We start from the raw sequence: 26,523 nt of genomic DNA on the forward strand, positions 1-26,523 counted from the left end.
CTGCTAACCCAGAAATATTACCTAGGGTTAAGAACTTTGCTTCAGGATGAGAACAGAAATCATGCAGTGGCGACGCAGCGGCAGCAGGAGGCCCCATTAGCTAAAGTGGTGCTTCAGGTTAAGAACAGTTTCAGGTTAAGAACAGACCTCCAGAACGAATTAAGTTATTAACCCGAGGTACCACTCTACTCTGAATAAAAGCTTAGTTGAATACCACCTAATAGCTTAGTTGAATACCACCTAATAGCATAGCATGTCCCACTGGCTCCCACTAGTGCAACTGTTCAGTTGAATCCATACCGATAAGTCTCAGGTCATCATTGGGCCTTGGCAGTCTAGAATATCTCTTTTTAGCAGGTATCAGACTGGGATAGTTATAGAAAACCTTTGGTTACTCTGTTGGGGACAAAACACTCAAGTCCCAAACCAATATAAACTGCATGTTATGTTAACACAGAGATTTCTGTGGGGAAACTGAGAAAAGTGAATAAAACCATAATGCCACTGTATTGCGTTTCCATTTTATTTAGTGTCGTTTCTAATCCAGTTCTTAGACAGAACTGTCCACTGATATCTGAGTGCGTAATGGATTAAAGTCAAAGACAAGTCTAAAATAATGTAAACATTTGCTCCTCCATAAAAGCCCTTCTGAAGAGAAGTGGGACATAAATCCAACTAGCCTGCAGTGCCCTGACAGTGTTTGCTTTACATATACATCCCACACATGTCCATTAGGAGGTCTGAGTCCTGATAAACAACAGCAGCGTAAATCAACATACCGTGCAGATGGATTTGCAGCAATGGTTGAGCACTTTAGGTCAGTCTCCTAGCTTCTTCCTTTCTTCCATGCAATAATTTCTGAGGCCAGTGCTTCTCAAATGTTGAGATAGTGAGCCTTTCTTAAAGGGGAAGGGAAAGACCTGCTGGGGCCTCCACACAGGCTAGCTGCCTTAACTAGCCACTATGTGCCGTGTCAGACTCCCATGGCTGGCAGACAGACAGAGAGAAAGAAAGCCTTAGGACCATGTGAAGCCCAGTTCCTCACAGAAATAAGAAGCTCACAAGGGCCATCATATTTGTCATTTGTTACTCCCAACAATTTCAAACTGGAAAATAATCAAGCAGTCTCTTTGTGGATGTTAGGAAGGGGCACAATAGCACTTTAAGCCACTTGTTCAATCAGTGTGTTCAAATTTGGACTAGAATTGGGTCAGTCCTTTGCAACAAATCATACTGCTTATGTTTCCAGGGTAGAGATAATATTTTGTATTTTCACACAGACATAAAATAGCTCTTTTAAATATTGTTACCTCTTAGATACACAAAATTAATTTCTCTCCCAGGCTTTTGTGTACCTTAAGAAAGAAAAGTGTTTGATAAATGAACACTGATGGCCAGTTGATGTTCCTGTAGCCAAGAATGTAAGTTATACTTACCTGCAAATATAGGGGCTGAAATCAGCATTCTGCTCGTGTGTACATGTGGCTGAAGAACCCCCCCCCCCAAAAAAAAAACCCTGTTTGGCAGTGTGAATGTAAACCAGTGAAGGAAAAACAAGTTTGAATTTGTGCAGCTGGCTGGGAAGAAAAAGACAGCTCTCCTGAAACTTCCTATGCTCAAAGAAATAAGGAATGAATACATATTGTTTGAAATGCACCAGGGTTTTAATAGTACTCTGATTAACATAATTATCTTATTTATCAGAGCTTGACTGTTATGCATGCTGCTACAAAAATATTAAGAGAAAATGAAGTCCCACTTCTTTCAGAAAGAACTACGAAACAGCTGCAGCAAAGAAACTCCTAACAGGGGAAGCTGTTTTTACTTGTAGATCCAGCCCCCTCCTTTTAAGGACAAACAATTAGTATATTTTGATGGAAGAGTAATAAACTGAATAGAATATTGGAGAATTAAATCTTCAAAGAGAAAAACAACCCCAGAAAGTTGCACAATTATTAAAATCCATGTCTGCTTCTAGAACTGAATGTCCAGTAGTATTTCAATTCACAGTGAAAGGAAAAGGAAACCAAAATTAAGAACAATATATAAGGGTAGAAAGTAAACTGATCAGGAAGGGAGCATTGAAGTTTCTAATTAAAGTTTTGCTGGTAAAAGTTACTGATCTGTTCATAACAGACATTCTGAAGTAAAGGAGAAAATGTTTTGTTTTTCTTTTGAAAAACCTGAAGTTTTGAGAAACTCTACATATATGCAATTTCTTATCAAGTCTACTCCTACCTTACTGCATTAAAAGCAAAAAAATACACTACGCATGACTTGAAATAAGTATGCAAATTTCAGCATTATCATGCATAAAGAGAAGAAACAGATATTTTTAAAGACTAGCATTTGGTTAAACTTCATACCAGCACTGAACTCATTGTGTATCATCATCACACATGGTGAGTGTCATAGTAACCGCAGACAACATTAGCCATTCTAAACCTATATATTTTATAGGGTTGAGCAAAATGTTCTCCAGAAAACGTTTACATATCTACCAGCATCCACGTGAGATTCTCAGGCCACAAGGGAGTATTCATCTCATACTACTAAAATCTAACCAGAGAATTTCAGATCCTCCGGTCAATTATCACTTCCATTTCCTTTCTTGCAATGTCTTCATTTCCTGCATATCAGATAGGCATTTCCTCTCATAAGTTCTAATAGTTATCATATCCCAGTCTTGCTCAAAACACTTGAGATCATTTTCAGAATCCCAATTTATCCTTTCACATCTTCTTTATGCCCACCTTGTCTATAATTGTTGCAGTTTCAGTCAACACATTACATAAAGGACCCCTGACAGTTAAGTCCAGTCACAGACAACTCTGGGGTTGCGGCGCTCATCTCACTTTACAGGCAGAGGGAGCCAGCGTTTGTCCGCTGACAGTTTTTCCGGATCATGTGGCCAGCATGACTAAGACACTTCTGGTGCAACGGAACACCTAAACCAGAGCAGCACACGGAAATGCCGTTTACCTTCCTGTCGGAGCGGTACCTATTTACCTACTTACACTTTTTAACGTGCTTTCGAACTGCTAGGTTGGCAGGAGCTGGGACCGAGCAACGGAAGTTCACCCCACCGCAGGGATTCAAACCACCGACCTTCTGATCGGCAAGCCCAAGAGGCTCAGTGGTTTAGACCACAGCGCCACCCGCGTCCCTTTAAAGGAACACATTACATAGGGTTGCCATATTTCAAAAAGAGAAAATCCGGACACATAAATTGTTTAGCTGTTTTTTTAGTTTTGACCAAAATTGAGCTTTTCAATGATTTTTAATGAAATTCGCCAAAATCTACACTTCTGACATGGGCTGCCATACATCCGGATTTTCCCAGACATTTAAGTGATTTCTACCCAGACACATACAAGGGCTGAATACTGGCTATGCCCAGGAAATTCCGGACATATGTCAGCCCTACATTACAGCAGACTCATCAGGTATGTCTTATCAGCTGTGGCTCCAGAACCTCTTCAAATCTCATCAAAAACATATTCTGTACCCCTCCATTACCCACACTCACATAAGGCTGAAAAGCAGAATCTAAATATTCATATATATAATAAAGTGTCATCATTAAAGAACTTGGATTGTAAAGTTATTATTTATCCTCCCCCTGTACTTCTATAGTCTTTCTTGTTTGCTTTTACAAACTTGCTTTTAAGTAAAATAGTTAATACATTACTTCTTTAAAAACATTAGGATGAGTGCTACTATCTCCCCTCTCATTTCTAGCTATTTTGATTTGTAACACTGCAACACTATCAAACACTATTATTAACACATGGCAACACTAACATTTGGGATGCTGGGGGGCTTCTTTTTTGAAAAATGTCGAAACATCTGTAAGCACTTCTAGAGTAAAGAATGTGTCTCTCCTGCAGTTGAATAAATATATAAGAAGAGCTGAAGAATCATTAGGCGTAAAAACGTAATTTTTCAGTGTATAACCTTTAAGATATTCAGAGTTAGACTTTGCGGAAAAACTACTGTAGCTTCATTTTTAGGTTTTAACATAAGCCATCCCCTGCTACTACCAGTCAAGTTGGTGTTTGTGTGACAGTCAGGATGGTGGAATGCTATTTATATCGCACTAATCAGAGTAGGGTAAAACAAGCTGGTCTCTAACAAAGAACACTGGGGAAGTGATGTCTGGCATCAGTAGGCCAGGGAAATCTTATGCTTGGGCTTATAACACATCTCAATATTGTACTGAGAGCAGAAGACTGCTAATCAGACAGCTCCTGTAACATTTGCTGACACCTAAACATTTCGCTCTAATCTCAAAAAAATTATTTTAAGAATAAATTCCACAAGCAACAAATGAAAACATAGGATTATTAACCTCCATGCACCCACAATTTTGTATATGTATCAGATTTGTCTTTTCACAGCTTTTCCGCTTAAAGTACATATGAACACCCAAATAGCCTTTGCTGGTCAGTTCACACATTTACCTAATCCAGCTCTCTGTTTTGCCTATGCTAACCTTCCACGGGATCTCAGGTAGTAAGCAGCCATTCTATAAAAGGAACCACTAGATGTGGGAACAAAAACATATGAGGCTGAAGGCTCCCCTGAATCTTCTATAAGCAAGGGTCTAAATCATAAAATAGTAAAGTATATTGTGCAATTTTGGTAGTGAGCATTCATCACAAAAGGGGGCATAAAAATTGACCATGCATTAACAGAGCTTGGGCAGAGTTTAAACAGAGTTTAGATTGTAAGCCATTTGAAAAACTGCATTCAGTGACATAGAGCTCAACCACACACATGAAAAAAGATGAAAATGAAATCAGGTGTTTGCTGAAAAGTGTGTTCTTGCACCTTGTCTCACTGTTTGAAAAAAACAAACACCCCTCAACAACCACCCCCAGAGTAAAATGTTTTTAAACATTTCACTTGAAAAATGTGTGATCTGTCAATTAAAATAGTGGGTGTTTGGTCTGTTTTAATTCCTGGGAGTTGTTTACTATGAGAGGAAAGAGAAAGCAGCATTTGCAGATGGAGATGATAAAACCCTATTCACAAATACCTACAGAAATAAAAAAATATCTTTGTTGGAAGCCGCCCAGAGTGGCTGGGGAAACCCAGCCAGATGGGCGGGGTACAAATAATAAATTATTATTATTATTATTATTAACATTTACTTCTTAAAATGTAAAACGGATGTTTGACATAGAAGTACACGAACAATAGGAAAGTGCTCAAATCACAGTCGTCTATGCCTACACATGCTGTAACAACCCCAAAATTTCACCTTCTAAACTAATAAGCTAAATCTTAAGGCACTAAAATAAACTCCATAAACACTTTTGAAAACCAAAGGTGGCCCATCCAAGAGCATAGATAATTCAATTGTTTTTCTCAAGCCGCAGAGAGTACTACTAGCCATGGGAAAGTACTGGAGAAACAAGTTTCCCCCATATACTTATGTCTTAAGATGCATGAGAATCTTGCAATAGCAACATAACACATGCAGCTATTTCTAAAAACTATCAGACATGTTTCCAGACATGTTTGAAGATCCTTTCCCAGATATAGATGCATGCATTACATTCCTACCCATGTGATACATGCAACTACCTCTTTAGTAAAGAAGACATCCATGTGTTGGGTCTGTGTGGGCCACACCAAGAAGCATGGCTAGGTAAGATAGAATATCTACCAATGATCAAGACTAGTGAAAAAATAGTGAGAGGTTAGAATGACCTCCATATCTCCCCACATCAAAATGCTTGGATGGTGGCAATGAGCCATCTGGAGTCTCTGGCAGCAGAAGTGCATGTGCACCAGCCCAGGGGAAAAGGAGTGACCATAGGAGAACAAAGGCAGGCATCATCAAAACAATTGCAGGGCAATGGGGATTTTTTCTGAGACACTTAACTGACATCAGTGGCTACTAGACATGATGACCAAGCTCTGCCTCCACAGTTGGAGGGCAGCAGTGCTTCAAAATACTGTAACTGGAAACCACGGGAGAGAAGAATGCTCTTGTGCTCACATTCTGCTCCCTGGTTTCCCACAGGCATCTGGTTGAAAACAGGGTGCTGCACTAGCTGGGCCACTGGCCTGATCTAGCAGGCTACTCTTACGTTCTTATGTCGTTGACATCAGTTGCCTTAACTGCCACGGTGGCAAGGTAAGGCAATCTGCCTTGTGCCTGGCTCAGTCTGAGTACTATAGATGAGCAGATATCAGATGTTACCAACAGTTGACCTTAGACTGCAGATTATACACTACATAGGCAGACCAGTTCTGTTCCAACTGCAAGCTCTGCCTTCAATGAAAGACGCATCCTCAGTTAAAGGGGCCTGGCCCACTCCTTTTACTCCAAAGGAGAGAGGTAGACTGTGGTTGTACTGTGGCTTCTATATGATATCATTGGGCCAGAAGGGCACCAGCACCACAGGCTTGTCTTGTGGAATTTCATCCTCTGGCTTTGAGTCCTTGACCTCATCCCTGAAGAGGATCATAGCAGAACTAAGGTCAGAGGAAGCTTTTTCTGAAGTCAACCCCTGTATAGATTCCCTGTAGAAGAGGAGGAAGGTGAAGCAAAGAAATAAAATGTTTTTGCCCCTCCTTCCTTCTTATTATAGGACTCTCAGTTGTATCTAACTAAAACATGACAACTACAACTTAGAATACCTTCTCTGAGTAGAATGTGTCTGTCATATACATTACTGGAGGAGTAACATTGCTTCCCCTGGTGCCTCACCTGTCTTGTCTGTGAATCCAGATACTGCAAGATGAGTCTTGTATTCACGCTATGACTCCAAGTATTCCCTAGTGCTGCAGTCACATAGCCAGACTCTCCATTTCTAGAGCCTAGAATAAAGAAGACAGAAGCATTGATATTATCTTCTTGTAACTGAAGTAAAATGACATTTCATATTTTAAGTCGAATGCATTTTCCAAGATAACATTAGAGTGAAAAACCAAAAAGGAGAGATAAGTTGTATTCATGCTATATCGGACGTGCTTATTATTGACAGCTGCTTATACAAGAATTAAAAACAACAACTGGCAAACATTTACCATGTCTTGCAAGGAGTTATGACAGCTGCATGTACTTTCCATGTCATATCAGACAAACCAGTGCATGCATCCCATAAAGGGGAATGACCTGGGCATCAAGGAAAAGAGAGGCTGGGAAAGGCCAGATTCAAACAAAGACATGCTGGAAAGGGGTGTACAAGACACCATCCAACAGTTTTAGGGACTCCATTCTGGATTTGTGTACTGTTTACTCCTTAGTATATTACCAGCAAATGATAAGACCAAGTATTTAACATGCCCAAACAATATGATCAATGCATCTTCTAGTTAATCATATCCTGTTATAACTTCTATTTCATTTTTTTTCTGATTTTCCAATTATTTTTATTTTAAAACATGACCAGAAAAGATGAAGCATGCTAGTATTTTCTGAGCTGCACCTCCAGAAAATGTTGACTGCTCTACTGTATACAGTGGTACCTTGGGTTATGAACTTAATTCGTTCCAGAGGTCCATTCTTAACCCGAAACTGTTCTTAAACTGAGGCGCACTTTCGCTAATGGAGCCTCCCGCTGCTGCCGCGCCGCTGGCACGCAATTTCCATTCTCATCCTGGGGCAAAGTTCTCAACCCGAGGTACTACTTCTGGGTTAGCAGAGTTTGTAACCCGAAGTGTTTTTAACCTGATGCGTTTGTAAACCAAGGTACCACTGTATATGACAAAGTCATGCATGGGTTACCTACCAGATGTATGTCAATTTAAAAACAACAATCCTCTATTTCACATTCGTACACAAAGTCTGTTGAGGTACACATTTCAAATCCATTTCCATGCTTCTTATTAAGTGTTTTGTCTTGGCTCTCTTTCCCAGTCACTTTGATATGTTTTTTTCTGGTTATATCCAAATGCATAATAATATGACATAGTTTTCTCAAAACTTCTTTTTGCAGACTATTAGATTTTCAGATTTTGTTAATTCTCACTCCTTTTTAAAGGATTCCCCACAAACACACACACTCATATTCATTCTTTCACCTCAAACCCCTGAACTTTCAAAAATAAAAGGCTCATAACCGTGTAAAATTAAATGAGGCTTCTCCATTATATAGGTACTGAAGACTTTCCACCATGTCACCAAATGAGCAGGGATATATGAGACAAAGGCTGATTCATGAGAAAAATCAACTTTTCCAAAGTTCTTATTTCTGCACCTCTATCAACTCTCACATCGTGAAAATTGCAATCCAGATGTGGACGTGGCTAGGAGACAGTTAAATTTAGCATGCAAGCGAAGGAAATATATCATTGCTCTCGGCATTCCTGTACACACCCAGGACTCCCACTTATGTCAACAGGTAGGCTGAGTGAGCAGTGGAGGCAGGTTCAGGGGGCACAGTGGTTAGAAAGAGTGCAGGCACATAAATTCCTCTTTCCTTATTTCTGGGGGGAAACACTTGTGGTACCAGGCTGCAGCAGCACCTGCCTTGACAACTGCTGGCAGGACTATTTGTGTGACCCTCTGAGCTGCTCACATATATGCTTTAGCGCAAGACAACTATTTTGGGGTAGAGCAACCTCCCTTTTACAGGGCAACTGGGGGTGGGTGGGAAGGTTTCTATTTAAAATAGAAACACTATACCCCTTCTGCAATCTCTGCATGTTGTATAAAACAGAGGGAAGTAAATCAGGAAGCGGCAACGTGTACTGTGGAGGAAACTGAGGAGGTCCCCAGGAGAGTTCAATGGCAGTTAAGAGCCAGATATTTTGCCTCTTTTAGCACCAAACACCAGGAGACAACAGATGTCTCAGGGGCAGGAAATCGGAAATGGGAGGGAGAGAGATAGGAGCTCAAATATGTTGCTTAAAAATTATTCTATTATTTCAACTGTGAAATGAATTTTTAAAAGACCATGAAAGAAGATTAACTGGGCATTTTATCACACATATCCCTTGCCTTATCCCATCTTCAACTTTACTGACATTTTCTAGAGACCCAAATAAGCCCTGCCCCCTCTGTTCCCCAATCCACAAAACAACCATCATACCAATATGTTGGCCCTAATTACAACATTTCGGGCTTTTTAGTTTTAAAAAAGGGCAAGTAGTGAGGGACATGGTAGAAGTATATAAAATTATGCAGGATTTAGAAAAAAGGGGGTAGATATTAGTTTTTCTGTCTCTCTCATAATACTAGGACCAGGGTGACTGCTGTAAGATTCAGGACAAAAGGTTAGTAATTCTTCACACAGTTAAACTATCACTGCCATAAAATGAAGTAATGACAGTATGTGTCTGAATACCAGTTGTTGGAGATCATTAACAGAAGACGATTGGGTCCTGCTTTGGGGCTTCCTACAGGCATTTGGTTAGCCATTGCGAGAACAAAATCCTGTAGTCTTTGCAGTGGGGCTCTTCATGTGACCCTCTTAAAAAAAACAACAACTGGTGGGCACCACCTTAGATGAAGCACTGCCCCTTCTCTGACACAGGAGGCAACACCGCTTTTAAGTTAGTGCTTGGAACAAGATACATAATTATTTTTTAAGGAGGCGTGCTTTTTTCCTTCAGAATTATTGGTTTCCCTCATGGTTCATGGAAATTAAATCAATAGTATCGATAGATTTAAACTGAAGTTAAAAAAACAAACAAACCAGAGGGACAATGCTAATCAAATCAATTGAAGGAGTTTTAAAGAGAGCTAAACAAAGCATGTCTCCACGCATGTGGTGCCCTTCACATGTTTTTTGCCTCACACTCTCCCTTCTCTCCATTCCCCAGTATTGTTTCAGATTAGGAGGTACGCTTGACAGTTTTGATGTCCAAAGGGATGATCTCATTCCCTGGACTAGCCGGCCAAGGTGCATTCCGTACCCAGGACATGGCGCATGCTTCATTGCTGATCCATGAGGAACTAATAAACAAAGGTTTGGGGGGTATGCAGAAATCTATTCAAACATGTATGCCAGCACTACATATATATATAAAAAAATGACATATAACTAATCACTCTGCAATGCATTGGCTTGAGAAAAATAAAACACAGTGGGGGGTAGTGGATAATAATACAAAGATGCACATACTGTTCAAATAAACTGAATTAGGAGAGAAATTCTTTCTCTGCATCACCTGCTCACCAGACAATCCACAATGCTCTGTGGATGCATTGAAGGGCAGAATCTTGTTTATCTTATAGATAGGAAGGAACATAGGAAGCTGCCTTATGCTGCACCACTGGTCCATTTAGCTCAGCACTTTCTTCATGGGTTGGCAATGATTCTCCCGTTTCATACAGCCTTACTTAGAGATGCCAGGGATTGAGCTTGGTCCCTTCTGCATACAAAGTAGATGCTCTACCATTGAGTTATGGGCCCTCCCCAACATATGACTTTTCCCCATTCCAAAACAGCTTGATAAGCCCTGGAAAAGCCTGACTCATTCTTTTTAAAAAAAAAAAAAAAAATTGAATGATTTTATGTTACAAAAAACAATGCAGCCATACTACCACTAAATATAATTAAGAAATAAAATTTACATACATCAATATTTAGTTTATTTGTTATTTATCGTCTTATTTCCTCCCAAACATTGCATACAACACACATATGTGCAGACACCCACACACCCACACCCACACCCAAAATGATAATAATGAAAGTAAATATTTTCCCCCTTTTATCTCCCAAAATATTTTCTTCAACTTTGACTTCCTGTCAAGTCCCTTTGCATATATTTTATCTTACATTTGAATGTACACAAAACAATAAACCTTTCTATATATTTTTTTCTAATACATTCTGAAAACATAATAAATCCTTAATTGTTATCCGCCTCCTTTTAGTTCCTTTATCACTCTAATGCTAGCACGGAGTCAAAACTATTATTGTATTTTTGAACATATCTTCTATAACCATCCCATTTTTCCTCAAATTTTTGCTTTGACTCATTCAAGGATCTTCATGATTTCTGGTGATTAGGAGGATAGTAGTATTAATGTGCTGATGACCAACAGCTATTCCTCTCCTTTCCACCTGAATCAGATGAGGTAGTAGATATGCTGATAGATATGAGGTAGTAGGTAAGCAGTTATGCACTTATGAGGGGCAAATAAACTATGAGTGAATCCCAGTAAGAGGAAGGTACAGGCTTTTTGGGTGCAGGGGTTAGGAGGACAGCCTATTTTGGATGGGGTAGCACTTCGCCAAATGAAGCAGGTATGTAGGCTGATAGAACTATCTGATCCATAATTGTAACTGGAGGTCAATATGTCTTCAGTGGCAAGGAATGTCTGTTTCCAGCTCCACTCAGTTTGCCTGCTTTGGCAATTCCTGGACCAGGAAAGCCTGCTATAAGTAATGCACCCAGGGATCCTCAATTATTATTTTTTAAAAAAATACAACCACGGGGTGATGGCGAATGTAACTTGAGTAACTTAAGTCCATGAGCTTCAGTGGGTCTACACTGAGTATGAATTTGTTGGATACCCCCATATTTTTGGTTGCTCTTGAAAATGTTTTAACTTTTGCTCCCTTTCTCCATTTAGATCACAATCCTAAAGAAATATGTGAATATTTGCTGGGAAAATGACTTTTTCATAGATTCCCACCCCCACACCCTGGTATAACCAGTGAGACTTAATGAGGCTTTTCTAAACAACAAAAGATCTAAGCCAAGCTCCACCCTGAAAATAATAGGAGCTCTAGATTTAGTATTAAGAATAGTAATGTGAATTCTCTACTGGGTCAATCACATTATGTTTGTTTTTAATTTCAGGATCCTTGGAAGTGGCATGCAGGTTTACTGTCATCACAACATGTTTTGCATTAGGGAATCTCAACTCCTGGCGTCAGTGGGTTCATGTGGATTCCATTTTGTTTTGAAACCCTTCAGTGAGAGGCCTCAAGCCAGTACTTAGGCTCTTGTCTACTAAAGAACCAAAAAGAAAAAGAAAAGAAATTATCCAGCTGTTCTGAATCCTAGCCAGATGATCTACTAGATGCACCAACCCTGAGTAAAATGATCAGGTTTCACAGGCTCTGTGGAGGTGGGAAGACAGCTGGTTGTTTTATAGTGGCAGAGAGAGGCTAATGTTAGGAGTTGCAGAAAACCACAACCTAAAAGAATTGATGAGATTCTCTCTTTTCATTTGAAAGGAAAAAACTTCTGTGGTTAACAATAACAAACATTTTAACTTCCAATATTCTAACTGTCTTCTCTTTCTGTTTTTTTATAGTTACTCTGTTGTGTTGCTTTTGCAGCAATGATGGTGCAGTATAAGAATGTATAAGAGGATATGTCTCTATAAAACTCTGGTTTTCTCTTTCGTTCTATTCTTCCTTTGCCTTGATAGGATCCTGCAACCAATCCTGTTTACAAATATATTCCCCTCTCATCCTTATTTCTTGAATTATAAAACAGTTCCCACTGCAAAATCATATTTACTTATTCATCATTTAGAAAAAGAAAAGGAAGAATTTTCTTTCTTGTCTGTACATAAGAAGGGACTTAGGACATGGAAGTCCCAAATAGCATTTCTGAAAACTAGCATAGAAGCATAGAATTTCAGAGTTGGAAGGGACCCTGAGGATCATCCAGTCTACGCAATGCAGGAATATGCAGCTGTCCCATACTGGGATCAATCCTGCAACCTTGGCGTTATCAGCACCACACTCTAACCGACTGAGCTCAGCAGAATTGCAGTGTGGACTGTTTCTGTTCAGGGTTTTAGCCTGCCAGCACTTTCTTCTTTCAGGATACTTCATCCTGTTCCTCTCTCCCCCAAATCCAACAGGCAGCCAGTACTCATTGGCAACCCAAAATACTCAGTCCCAACTGAGCCATTTTGGGCTCCCCTCACCCTGCTTTGTACTTCTGCAAGCCTTTCAATTCGTCCAGGCCTGCTCACAGCATTCTCTCAGGTGTGTGGATGGTGTCATTTTAGTTACATAAAGCGCAACACTCAGAGAACTGAGTTTTCTGAAAATTTATTATGAGTGTTACTATGAGCTATTACATAAAATTCTTCCCTTAGGAGAGAATACAATGGTATTAAGCATATTGGATGTGGTGATTGTGAGGGAGTGGAATGCTTGAATTACATATGCTTATGTCCCTTAAAGCTTGAGGAAGAAACAAGAGAGGTTTGAAACTGTCAGTGCAAATTCAAACGCCTCTGCACACTATGCTCAAAACCTCAGGGTAATGCATTTCATTTTCCCACGCCAGTCTCTCTCAGCTGTTATGTTATGTCATTCTTTGCTGCTGTTCACCCATCATCTGGATTTGCCATTTTTACAAATTCCACAAGCTAAAACCTAGAAAGTTGCCTAACACGCATAAGCCTCACAGTAAAAATATTTAAAAGGAAAAAAAAGGTGGATCTTATACACCCACCCCACCCCACATACTGATCCATATTACTGTTTATAAAGTGCTTAAACTTAGGTATATTCAGCAAAGGTAAAGTTATAAACAGAAAGGAAAATTTTTCCATCTGCATATACAGTGGTACCTCGGGTTACATATGCTTCAGGTTACAGACTCCGCTAACCCAGAAATAGTACCTTGGGTTAAGAACTTTGCTTCAGGACGAGAACAGAAATCGCGCAGCGGCGGCACGACAGCAACGGGAGGCCCCATTAGCTAAAGTGGTGCATCAGGTTAAGAACAGTTTCAGGTTAAGAACAGACCTCTGGAACGAATTAAGTACGTAACCAGAAGTACCACTGTATTGAGTTCTATTAGAAAAGTTGTTGCACCAGCATCTGTAGGGAACAAATTTCTTTATTTATAGGTAATGATTGCATTCATCTTCTGGGGAGATACATGTTGAATCAAACTATGAGAAGGATCGTTTTGCAGACTGAAATGAGTTCATCAAACATTGCTCATGTCAATTCCACATGGATTTCAACTTGTTGCAAAAGGAAAATATCTCAGTGTGATTAAAAAACTAAACCCTGACCTGCAGATTCATCCTTCAAATTAATCTTGAACGGTGCCCTAAGTGGAATTAGGCTTCATGATTCTTCTCTGCTGAGATGAAAATGATTTGCAGGAAATACTAGTTAGAGAGGCCACAATTCCAGTGGGGTCTACAACAACTAGTCCAGCCCATTTCTCAGAAAACCATGAAAACCATGAAATCTCATTAGTCAGTATCATGCACAGATATTCCATATCCCCCATGCAGCCAGGACCTGTTAGGTCTGGGTGTTTTCCAGTAAGGTAATTGGGCCTAAGTGTCTCACTGAGGAGCAAAATGAAATTGCCAGCTGGAGTCAACTCCAGAAAGGCAGTCAAGGCACATATAGGATAGGTGAGAATGAGGAACCGGTGAAAGGCTTGATGCAACAAGGAGTCTGTGAGCTCCAGACAGGAGGTACTTTCCGCATCAAGCCTGATTACAAAAGGAGAGGCTTACACAGAAGTTTGTATAGGGACGGAATGGGGAGTAGCCATTCATGGAAGGGCTAAGAGCTGGTGTAGCCGAAAGAGGACTATGGTCCTCAACAGAGAAGAATGGCACGAGGAGCAAGGATCCAGGTTAGCCTCTGGCAGATAAAGCTGGTACTTTCAACTTCTGTTCACTTCTAAATTTGACAGGGGAACCCTGACAAGACATTCTTTAGATGTAAATTAATATCCCCATGTGTATATTTCTGTTGTAATTACCACAATAATTCTACTGCAAGCGTTAGACAGTAGAATTGTTGGGACTTCTCTTGGTTTGTCTTCACTGCTATTGCTGATTACTGAGAAGAATGAACCCACATATCGTTCCAACTGATTTAGATTTTTTTAATCTGGTTGACACATCTGCCAATAGCCACATTTTACAAGAATTTTCAAAAATATAGGCTTGAGGCACAAAAGAATTTGGACACCTGAATTTTGCATGTCTGCCAACTGTACTTTGGTTAATTACAGGCACAACTTGAAAGCAATTATTTCATCTTGGATTTTAATCTAAATGCTAGTCCAAATTGTACTTTGTGCAAGTCACAATGTTCAGAACTATTTCCTCCCTGTGCTTGAACCATGGGACTATTTAAAATCCAACCTTTTCAGCTGCAATATCACTTTCCCCTAGTCAAAAGTAAAGGAGTTCCAACTAGAATCATAGCGTAGGAAAGAACGAAACCAAAAATGTAAGCCTAGATATGAGTGCTAACATTGACCGGGGAGTTGGGGAGGGGAACGATCCTATTCACATCTGCAATCTGACTTGACTGTCTATCTAAATAGACATTATTTAAAAATAATAATAATTTAAATAAGCAGATCTGAGACAATAGTAACATCATTGCCGGATCCAAATAATCAAATGCCACACACTAATACCACATTCACTCACACAATAGAAGCATTGTTTCTACCTTTACAAACAGATACCAGAACTCTGCCATGAAAAGAAAAGAATGTCCTCCAAACTGAACAGGTCTGATTTACAGACAATATGGGAAACAGCCCGTGCAACTTTTAAGGCAGTAAACATCTTGCTCTTAATGTTAAAGGATCTCAAAGAAGCAGGTTACAACTACTCTCAAATAAACTTCCAATACTCTTCTATTAGTGTGACTGCCAATTCCCAAAAAGACAGGCAGAAAATAAAATGAACCAAGTCATTCAGGGCTGATTTGTGTGTAATAAGTACAGTGCAGCGACTGCTCTTTGGTGGCTTCTTTCAACGTTACTTTGGCAACATAGGAGTAAAATAATAATGTGAGATGGCAGAATTACATATGCCATCATCAGAGGCCAGATTGTGAGAGCGAGGCATAGGAAAACAGCAACAAGGTCGCAAAAACCATATTGCTTCCATAACATCAAGAACCAGAGTTGAACCAAGGTTTCGTAGAAGATATTTTTCTGAGAAGCTTTCTAAGCTTTTTCTTTTTCTGCTCTCCCTAGAAAACAAAGGCCACTTTGCAGAATTTTCTCCAAATATTTTCTACCATTTTTTGTGGCAGCAGGTATACCTTCCTTCCCTGTCAAGCCCCAGAATAATGCTAGGTCCAGGAATGTGCAAAAGATGCAAAATGGTGGGAAGACTACCAACAAGTTATTGCTGCTGATACCACTTGCAGCAGCGGGGGCTGGGGGGTGGATAGATCGATAGATTGATAGACAGATCAATAGATAGATATAGATAGATGATAGATGATAGATAGATAGATAGATAGATAGATAGATATGATAGATAGATGATAGATAGATAGATAGATGATAGATATAGATGATAGATAGATAGATGAGGCTGTGCCACTGCTAATGGTGCGCCCCACTCTCAATAAACTATTGGAGTATTTCTCCTCTAGTCGTTGGGACTATTCCCAACTAGAAATTTGTACTGTGCCTAAAAATAAGGCCCTGAAGAGGCTTGGGACCATTTTTGCAATTCTTCCACAGCTGTCATCACCACCATCACCACCAACAATAAGGACTTGTGTGTGTTGTCTCATGTTGGGCAGTATCCAACAAAGTTGTTCGTTAGGGCAAGGACTTATGGCTATGCAAAGGAAAGTCCCCATCTCTTCTCCAGCCCCTAAATCTGTTCCAGGGGTTCCCCCAATCCTCTAGAACAGATTTGGGGAGGAGAGATCGGGGACATTGCATTCCACAAATCTTAATCTTTGTACTAATGGAACTACTTCACCAGATACTGCTCATTGTTAGGAAATTTATGTTGAGCACAATGACTGCCAAATCCCAGGAGAGCAAATCATCTTTAGCTATATGACAACTTCACTTCATGGCCAGGCATAATCCACTTTGAAATTTCCATACAGTCAAAGCTGATTTTCAGTTGCCCAACAGGACTCTTAACAAGACTATAAAAATGCAGTGTTTTTGCAGCTTCAAAACAAGAAATTTAGAATGTCAGCTTTGTTAATAGTGTATGTATACATTATGGTCTATAGGGACTGGTGCCATACCTCTCATAACAACAACAAACACAGCCCACATCTGTAACATAATAAGAACCATCACTGCTTTAAATAAAGTAATTCCTACACAGCCACATGAAGAGAAAAAAGATACTGAATGTTTGGGCTGTACGGTTTTTGTCTCTCCTGTGAAATATTGATTCCCCCCTGTCACTTTTAATGTCATTTTTAGCTAGTTAAAAGTATAGTTAAGGATGTTAGAGTCCAAACTATTTCACAGAAACTTTTTTTTTTTTTTTTTTTTTTTGTAATAGAGATGGGGAGAGGGAGGGAGGGAGGGAGGGAGAGAGAGAAGTTTCAAATAGCAACATTGTCCAAAAGGGTGAAAGGGAACAGATGGCCGTGGAGAATGCAGACTCAAAGCTCTGAAGAAAAGGCCTATATTGACAGATCTTGCTGTTTCCTATTCAAGCATGAACGCTCTGGCATGGAGAGTTAAGACGATACAAGGAGCGACCTCTGTTCCCAGCAACCCGCTACGGGCAACTGGCCTCTGAAGCTTTCTGAGAAAAACAAGGAGACACAGACAGACAAACAGATATGGCAACAAGCCCAGCTCTCAGCTATCAGGGAAAAAAATAGAAAGGCCAGAAGCAGCTGCCTTTTCCTGGCTCCAGAGCAGAGCTTTAGAAAGAGCATTTCTAGCCTTTCACATCTTCCTTTTCAGAGCCAGCTTCTTCCAGGGGTCAACCTCAAGCTGCTGGTCTTTGCCCCGAGCCGAGGTGAAAAAAAGGACAGATCAGAACTTGTCTTGCTCATTGAAAACTGCTCTCTTTAATCATAAGAACTCCCTCCAGCAAACACAAAAATTTCAGACATAACCCCCTAATGATAACGCTTGAGGTTTTGTGTGTAACAAGCCCTGGGGATTTAAATTTAAAGAATTTAAAGCTGCAGTTCCCACACTCAGGTTTAACTGAGCCCATTCTCTAGTATGCACCACACAGAGCTGGCCCCCCTCCCTCAAGCACAGTGCTGGGAGAGTCCTGGGAATCCCATCACTAGCAAGTGTCGTGTGTGTGTGTGTGTGTGTGTGTGTGTGTCACCCTATCACCATAATATAATCACTGTTGTTTTCCTGCAATGTTGTTGAGTACATTTAAAGCAAACATCCAAACTCAAACCTTAGAGTGCAAAGATTTTTAAAAAATGAATGCACACCCATACCTCAAAACTGTCAGTGGCTTGGAGCACCGCAGGGAATTGAAAGTGCCTGCACTGTGTTTTTAAAAAGAAGCACTGGTTCATTGTATCTTATCCTTTCCCTATTGTATTCTCTCTGCTGAGAGCACAGGAAGTATCTGTGTGGATTTGGCCTGAGTTTCTTGCTACTTTGCCAATTTTTAAAGACTTTCCTTTTTCACAGTACTCTTTCATCCAGGAATGTCCAACCTGCTCAACACCGAAGCAAGCATCTGAAATATCCACCATCAGATATATTACAATAAACCACATGGGCTAGAAATGTAATTTAAAAAAATGAAATGTGAGATTCCCCACCTGCAACTTTCTCAGCCTCCTCAAATCCAACAGACAGGAAAAATGGAAGTCTGTTTACCATGAACTTCCATTTCTCCCGGTGCTTCACAGAGAGCAGTTCTGACCACTGGGATATAGCAGAGCAGTAAAAAAATATAGGGTGGACTTCTGCAGACGCCTGTCAGAATGTGACCACCTTCTGTAGCACCCTATGCCCAAAGGGCACATCTGGAGAAGAGAAGGTGTCAATTCTATTATGTTTAGCAAATGCATGGAGAGATGCCCAGGTAGGCCCCTCTGCAACTCTCAGAAATGGAGAAACTACCAATGTAAGCTGATGAGGTGGTTGCTCCCCAGAGAAAGTGTGCAGTTTGCCCCTCCGGTGCTGCCTTCACCAAAGGCTGAGAAACCTCAACCCAGGGATTCCTACAACCACGTGAATATGGATGATAAGGTGATCTTGGCCCCAAGGACCTCCCACAAAATGCCACGAATAGTGCTTCTAACTTCCTGAACCCTGCCAGATAGGAATGAAAAGCCCTACAAACATCTAGTGTGTGTCATGCCATCTCCCCCAAATTAGAAGGCTTTGGATTAAAAGAGAGAAGAATAAAAACAGAAATAACCTTTGGAATAAATGTTGGGTCTGGCTTACAAAGCACCTTGTTCCTGTGAAAAATACAAAGCTAAGAATCCTGAGACAACGCTGCTTACCTAAGATGATTCCCCCCCCCCCAAACCATTTCGTGTAACAGAAATTTGAGCTCACATGAAGCCGTAAGTTCAAAGGGCGGACCCATAAAGGCAGTCAACACATAGTTAAGGTTCCAAACAGGAAACCAATGGACCATCAGAGGATTCCACTGACACACCCCTCTAAGCAACCATTTGAATGTGAGGGGAGAAATCCAAGACAGGCAGTCAGATCACACTGAGATCCAACCAGGTTACACTGAACTGGGAGTCCTGCTGATTCCACATACACAAATCAATACAGTCCTCAGGTGGGGGCCCTAGCCATACAGGCAAACATCTGTTGCAATAACTTCTCTGTGAAGCTCCTCAAGACTCCCCCCCGGGCACCTGTGCTGGACCACCCATCAACAAAGCTCTTTGCAAGATGATGTGGTATGGCAGTCTGGAGATGTCTGGATTCCATAATCTGAGTCTGGTAAGTACTAAGGTGTGTAGATGTGCGTGTGAAATGAGATCTTGGCAGGACACCATCATGCCCAGAAGCTGCACCAGAACCATCAGATCTATGGTCAGTGACACGAGAACTTGATATATGGGGAGGGTCCACTTCTCCCCGAGCTCCTCCAAGTGGTGCATGCTGAATGTCCAACTAAACCTTGGAGTGGGTGACATGCTGAGTGGGTTCCAAGGAACTCTTCTCCCAATTTATGATGAAGCCATGGATTTGCAGGCATTCCAGTCTAGTATTCTGGTCCCATCTGCATTTCTCCCTCAAGGTGAACCAAAACAAAAGAACATTCAGGTATGTCTGCACCCACATGCCCAAGATCCTCAGATATGTCACAATGGCCACCAAGACCTTCACAAATACTCTGGGGACTGGGGAGAGGCCCATAGGGAGGGCCCAGTGTTGAAAATGGCGAGCTATGCAGCTGAAGTGAAGGAACTTCGGGACTTCCGGTCGGCGCCAGCGCTTAATGGCGGTCCGAGCCTCGAGCTCCGAGGCAGGACTGCTCCGTTAGTTCGGGTCTTACCCGCTACGGCAAGCGGGGGACCCCTAAAATCACAGGCGCGGAGCCTGTGAACAAAGGAGATTCGGTGGGCACCCTTTGCGCCCCCCGGTACTGTGAGGGAGCCTTTTTAAAGGCTTCTGAGCGGCATCGGGGTAAGCGCGGTGCTGAGAGTCGTCACCCAGCTAGCGGAGTGAAGCCGCGTCGCCATGAGCGGAGAGCGCCGATTCCTTCCTGCAATTGGAATTTGACCACAACACCCGTGAGTAAGATTGGAAAAGTAACGGGACTTTAAAAAAAAAATTGGCTGAAAACGGGAAAGGCAAAAATTAAGGAAGTCTGCCTCCCCGGAACTGCAGAAGGAATAAAGCAACGAAAATCAAGCTGCACTTAAAGGGAACCTTTCTAATTTTTTTAAGCTGTCAAACTGACATCGGACTTAAAACCTCCCCCCAGATTGGCAGGAGAAGGGGGGAAGGGATTGGAACGTTGTTAATCTGCTGGAAAATTAATGGAAAATTAAGACCTTCCATTGCCAAATCCCCTGGGGTCGGGCTGCCCAAACAAGACACCGGGACGTGGACTGTCAAACTTTGAGAAGTGGGGACTTGTTTGCAAAAAAGTTATCGGACCTTAGATGTACTTTGCTGCATTTTGGCCACATAGAAAAATAGAGACATTACAATTTGGACATTGGAAACTTTTGGCTACTGTTATACTCCCTTGCTTCTTTGTTTTCTTCTATCTCTGCCATTTGGATACAATTGAATGCTCCCTCTAGAGGGCTCTATCTGAAACTGTTGCACTTGAAAAAGTAACAGTGGGATTTTCCACTTGGGAATCAACTCTGTGAAAACGACCTTGAGGATATGAGTGCCCCTACAGAAGAGATAGTAACAAGGCAGAAAGCAAAACAATCTCACAAGAAAAGGGCCTCTATATCAGGAACTGCAGCTGTGCAGGAAAAAACACCAGCTTCTATGGATCCTATGACTCAGGCTCTACTTAAAATAAATCAATCCCTGGAAGCATTGACAAAACTTTCGACAGAGAATTCTAAAAAATTAACAGAGTTGACAACAAGGTTGGATGTGAATACGGCTAGTGTTGCATCGAACACAGATTCTATAAATAGATTAATTCAGGAAAGTTCAGAAACACGAAAGATTGCAGAAAGTGCAAAAATAACGGCTGAAGAGACAAGGGAAAAATTTGGGCCTATTATTAAAAAAGTGAATGAGCATGATGCAGCCCTCTCCTTACTGGAACTTCAACGTAAAGAGAAGAATTTAAAATTTAGATTGGTGCCTGAAGGGGAAGGGGACAACCTTGTGAAATTTCTCACAGAGAACATCATAACTTTTTGGCGGGAGGAATGGGAGGAAGATGAGGAACTTGAGATAATATCAGCCTTTCGATTGGGTAGAAGGCAGGACAAAAAACCAAGGGACTGCCTAATTACATTGAGATCAAAAGAAGAAAGAGATAGAATATTGAATTTGCATTATCAAAAGGCATTGGTGATTCAAAATTGTCAGATACAGATTTTTAAGGACATTCCTAAATACATTTTAGAGGTGAGAACATATTACAAGAGTTTAGTAGACCTGCTGAAGAAAAACACTATACCATTCAGATGGGAATTTCCACAAGGATTGTCCTTTAACTTCAATGGAAGGAAGATTAAAATAAAAACAATTCAGGACAAAGAACTATTTCTAGAGAAGTATCTGGAGGATCTGCAGAAAGGAACCGTGGAGGAGAGGGAACCACCCGATATAGCAAATTTGTCATTTGGACTTTCACTACCACCATCGGAGGAAGAGCAGAAGCTTGGAGCAGTTGGAGGAACAGCTACTTAAATACAAAATGTCTCTGCAACTCCTTAGTTGGAACTGTAATGGTTTGAACCTTCCTCGGAAAAGAAGACAGGTTCTTCACATTTTGAAGAAAGAACAATTAGACATAATATGTTTGCAAGAAACCCATATTGCCAGGATACACAGGAAATTATTAATAAATAAGAGACTCGGTCAAGAATTCATCTCATCAGACAAAGTAAAGAAAAGAGGTGTGGTGATCTATGCAAAGGAAAAGTTGGCTCCAAAATTAATATTTAAAGATGAACAAGGAAGATACCTGGCAATTGAAATACAAATTCAAGGAGAAAAGATATTAATTGTGGGAGTTTATGCCCCAAATGAAGGGAAGGCTGAATTTTTTAGGAAGTTGCATGAGACATTAGTTGACTTTTTAGATTATAAAATCCTAATGATGGGAGATATGAATGGAGTTGTCTCAACAAACATGGACAAAGCACAGAGACAAGTGATCTCGAAAGAAGGGAGACTACCAAGGATCTTTTTTGAAATGACTGAAACAATGGACTTGATTGACATTTGGAGAACAAAGAATCCTTTAGAGAGAGAGGGAACTTTCTTCTCAGAAGCAAAAATGACATGGACAAGAATAGACCAAATTTGGATTTCTAGTAGTCTGGCGTCAAGAACAAAAAAAGTAGAAATCTGCCCAAAAACGTGCTCCGACCATAATGCGGTCAAGATGGAGATGAAACTAACAACAACTGGTTCCTTTAGATGGAGAATGAATGACACCCTATTCAAGGACGAAGAGATCCATAAGAAGGCCCTTAAAACATTAAAAGATTACTTTGAGATCAACAGGAAAACAGATGTGGAAAAAAGAATAATTTGGGACGCAAGCAAAGCCGTGATGCGAGGTTTCCTAATTCAACAAAATTCTATTAAGAGGAAGCAACAAAATGAAAAGAAGGAAAAAATTTTAGAAAAAATAAAAGAAGGAGAGAAGAAGTTGAGGTCCAAACCAAAGTCTCATGAGATTTTGAGAGAAATAAAGTTTCATCAGATGCAATACATGGAACTCATGAACCAACAAATAGAATGGAAGATAAAGCAAATGAGACAAAAAACTTTTGAATCAGCGGATAAATGTGGGAAACTTCTGTCATGGCAATTGAAAAAAAGGCAGAAAATGAATACGGTAACAAGTTTAGAAATGGATGGAAAGATTATCCACAAACCCAACGAGATCAACAATTGTTTTCAAAGCTTTTTTAAGAAATTGTATGCACAAGGGCCAATCAACGAGCAAGAAATAGAAGAATTCATCAGAAAATACGGTTTACCAAAAATCTCAGAACAAAGTAAAAGGATCTTAAACGAGGAAATAACAGAACAAGAAATAGAGGGTGCCATTCAAAATATGAAATTGGGAAAATCACCAGGACCAGATGGCCTGACGGCCAAATACTACAAAATGCTGAAAGAATGGCTGATACAACCATTGAAGGAAGTTTGCAATGAAATTTTGAAGGGGAAAAAGGCACCTGAATCGTGGAAAGAGGCTTTCATCTCACTTATACCGAAAACAGAGACTGAGAAGAACCAAGTTAAAAACTACCGCCCTATATCTTTACTCAATGTGGATTACAAAATTTTTGCAGACATTTTGGCAAAAAGATTGAAAAGAGTGTTGGCAGATGAGATTCATAAGGACCAAACAGGCTTTCTCCCAGGTAGACATATGTCAGACAATGTGAGGAACATTATAGACATTTTGGAGCTGCTGGACGTTGACATTAATAGGAAAGCAGTTTTGATTTTTGTGGATGCGGAGAAAGCCTTTGACAACATTTGTTGGACTTTTATGAAAAAGAATCTCCAAGGGATGGGGGTAGGACAAGGTTTTGAAAACGGTATAGGTGCAATATACTCTCAACAAAAGGCCAAATTAATTGTAAATAACGTGGTAACAGAAGAAATACCTATAGAAAAAGGTACACGACAGGGCTGCCCAATATCCCCTTTGCTTTTTATATCGGTCCTGGAGGTTTTGTTAAACATGATTAGAAAGGACCAGTTGGTTAAAGGAGTTCAGGTCGGAGTTAGACATTATAAATTAAGAGCATTTGCAGATGACCTAGTATTGACTTTGCAACAGCCAGACACTAGTACTAAAAGAGTATTAGAACTAATTGAAACATTTGGTCGAGTAGCAGGTTTTAAATTGAATAGACAAAAAACGAAAGTGTTGGAAAAAAATTTAACAATGGAAGAAAGAGAGAGTTTTCAGAATGAAACAGGTTTGGAAATTACAAAAAGGGTAAAATACCTGGGGGTAAACTTAACATCCAAGAATGTGAACTTATTTAAGGATAATTATGAAAAATGTTGGTCAGAAGTTAAAAAGGATCTGGAAATATGGTCAAGGCTGAAACTATCCTTGTTAGGCCGAATCGCTACTATTAAGATGAATGTATTGCCTAGAATGCTGTTTTTATTCCAGACGTTGCAGATTGTGGACAAGATGGACTGTTTCAAGAAGTGGCAGAAAGACATATCAAAATTTGTCTGGCAGGGCAAAAAGCCCAGAATTAAATTTAAGATTTTAACTGATGCAAAGGATAGAGGGGGGTTTGCCCTGCCGGACTTAAGACTTTATTATGAATCGGCAGCTTTTTGCTGGTTGAAACACTGGCTACTTCTTGAGAACACGGACATTTTGGATCTGGAAGGGTATGATAATAGCTTTGGTTGGCATGCATATTTATGGTATGACAAGGTAAAGGTGTATAAAAGTTTTAAAAACCATATTGTAAGGAAAGCATTGTACAACGTTTGGATTAGATACAAAGATTTGTTGGAAAGTAAAACCCCTAGGTGGGTGTCACCAATGGAAGCTAGGGAAGTAAAAAAGCTTAATATGGATTCTAAATGGCCAAAATATCATGAGATCATAGAATACGATGGTGAAAGGGTGAAACTTCAGAGTTATGAGAAACTAAAACCTAAGGTTCGAGATTGGTTGCATTACTATCAGATAAATGAGACGTTTAAACAGGACAGGAAAATAGGATTTCAGAAAGAGAAGTCAAAATTAGAAACAGAATTGTTGGAACCCAATACTAAGAATTTATCAAGAATGTATAACTTGCTGTTAAAATGGAATACACAGGATGAAACGGTGAAATCAGCTATGATCAAATGGGCACAAGATATAGGTCATGATATCATGTTTGCTGACTGGGAACAATTATGGACCACCGGTATTAAATTTACTGCATGTAATGCTTTAAAAGAGAATATTATGAAAATGATCTACCGGTGGTACATGACCCCAGTCAAGCTAGCAAAGATTTATCATTTGCCTAATAATAAGTGTTGGAAATGTAATGAGACTGAAGGCACTTTCTACCACCTTTGGTGGACCTGCCCAAAGGTTAAAGCTTTCTGGGAAATGATCTATAATGAAATTAAGAAGGTCCTTAAGTGGACTTTTCCTAAGAAACCAGAGGCTTTCCTTTTGGGTATGGTGGGCCAAGTGGTGTTAAGAAAGGATAGGACTTTCTTTATGTATGCCACTACAGCAGCAAGAATTCTACTGGCAAAGTATTGGAAGACGCAAGAATTACCTACTCTGGAAGAATGGCAAACAAAGGTGATTGATTTTATGGGACTGGCCGAGATGACGGGCAGAATCCGGGACCAGGGGAAAGAGACAGTGGAAGAGGACTGGAAGAATTTCAAAATATATCTTAAAAATAATTGTAAAATTGAGGAATGTTAAGATGTCAGGGGGTAAGAAGTAAAGAATTGCAGCAGTAAACAAAAAAACTTAAGAAATATTTACGAAAAGGAATTAAGACAATGGACTTAAGGGTTGCTAAAGAATTATTAAACAAGGATGCAGGGATGGGGAGGTATGGGGAAGTCAAAGAAAAAAGGTTATGAACCGATGAGTATGAAGTTATACTGTGTTATATTGCTGTTTATTATCTGCGTGGAAAATTAATAAAAATTATTATAAAAAAAAAAAAATGAAGTGAAGGAACTTCTAGGATGAGGAACTGTAGTTAGGCCTCCTACGATCAATTAATGTCATCCAGTCATCCCTGTCCAGAACCTGCGCAATGGAACTCAAGAGTCAGAGACTTCAATTTGAAGCACTTGTGGCTGATATGTTTGTTCAGCCACTCAAATCCAGATTAGTGTGGGTGTGAATCTGGGAGATCAACTTGATCTCAAGAAGGTGATGGATTGCTATCCCATAGGCCAAGTGTTTTTCTGCCCAGGAGGACTGAGGTGTTGGGGAAAAGTACTCACTTGGAAGACTAACAATCTCCAGAGCGTAGCCTAGAGTGAATGTCTTGAGGAGCAATCTGTATGTTATCATTGAACTCAAGATGTGAAAATGTAAGAAGCTGGTTTCCTATGACCCCGGGGAGGAACTTCCCTGGTGTCAGGAGGAGGGGTCTTTTGGGGCCAATTCCAGAATCGGGACTATGAAGAAATGGCTGCAGTGGATGGGAATGGTAGCCTGGAAGACCTTGACCCTGAGGACTTAAG

General features: G+C 40.3%; 1 protein-coding gene across 1 annotated transcript in view; it reads right to left on the reverse strand.

Moving 5' to 3' along the window:
* Nucleotides 1–26,523, reverse strand: part of RAD51B (RAD51 paralog B) — a 336,350-nt gene that overhangs the window by 144,449 nt on the left and 165,378 nt on the right. Inside the window, 1 exon segment of the mRNA XM_079995582.1 lies at nucleotides 6,725–6,834. Within this exon segment, the coding sequence (XP_079851708.1) occupies nucleotides 6,725–6,834 (110 nt within the window).

This window comes from Podarcis cretensis (genome assembly GCF_951804945.1).
Source record: "Podarcis cretensis genome assembly, chromosome: 1".
NCBI classification, from domain to species: domain Eukaryota; kingdom Metazoa; phylum Chordata; class Lepidosauria; order Squamata; family Lacertidae; genus Podarcis; species Podarcis cretensis.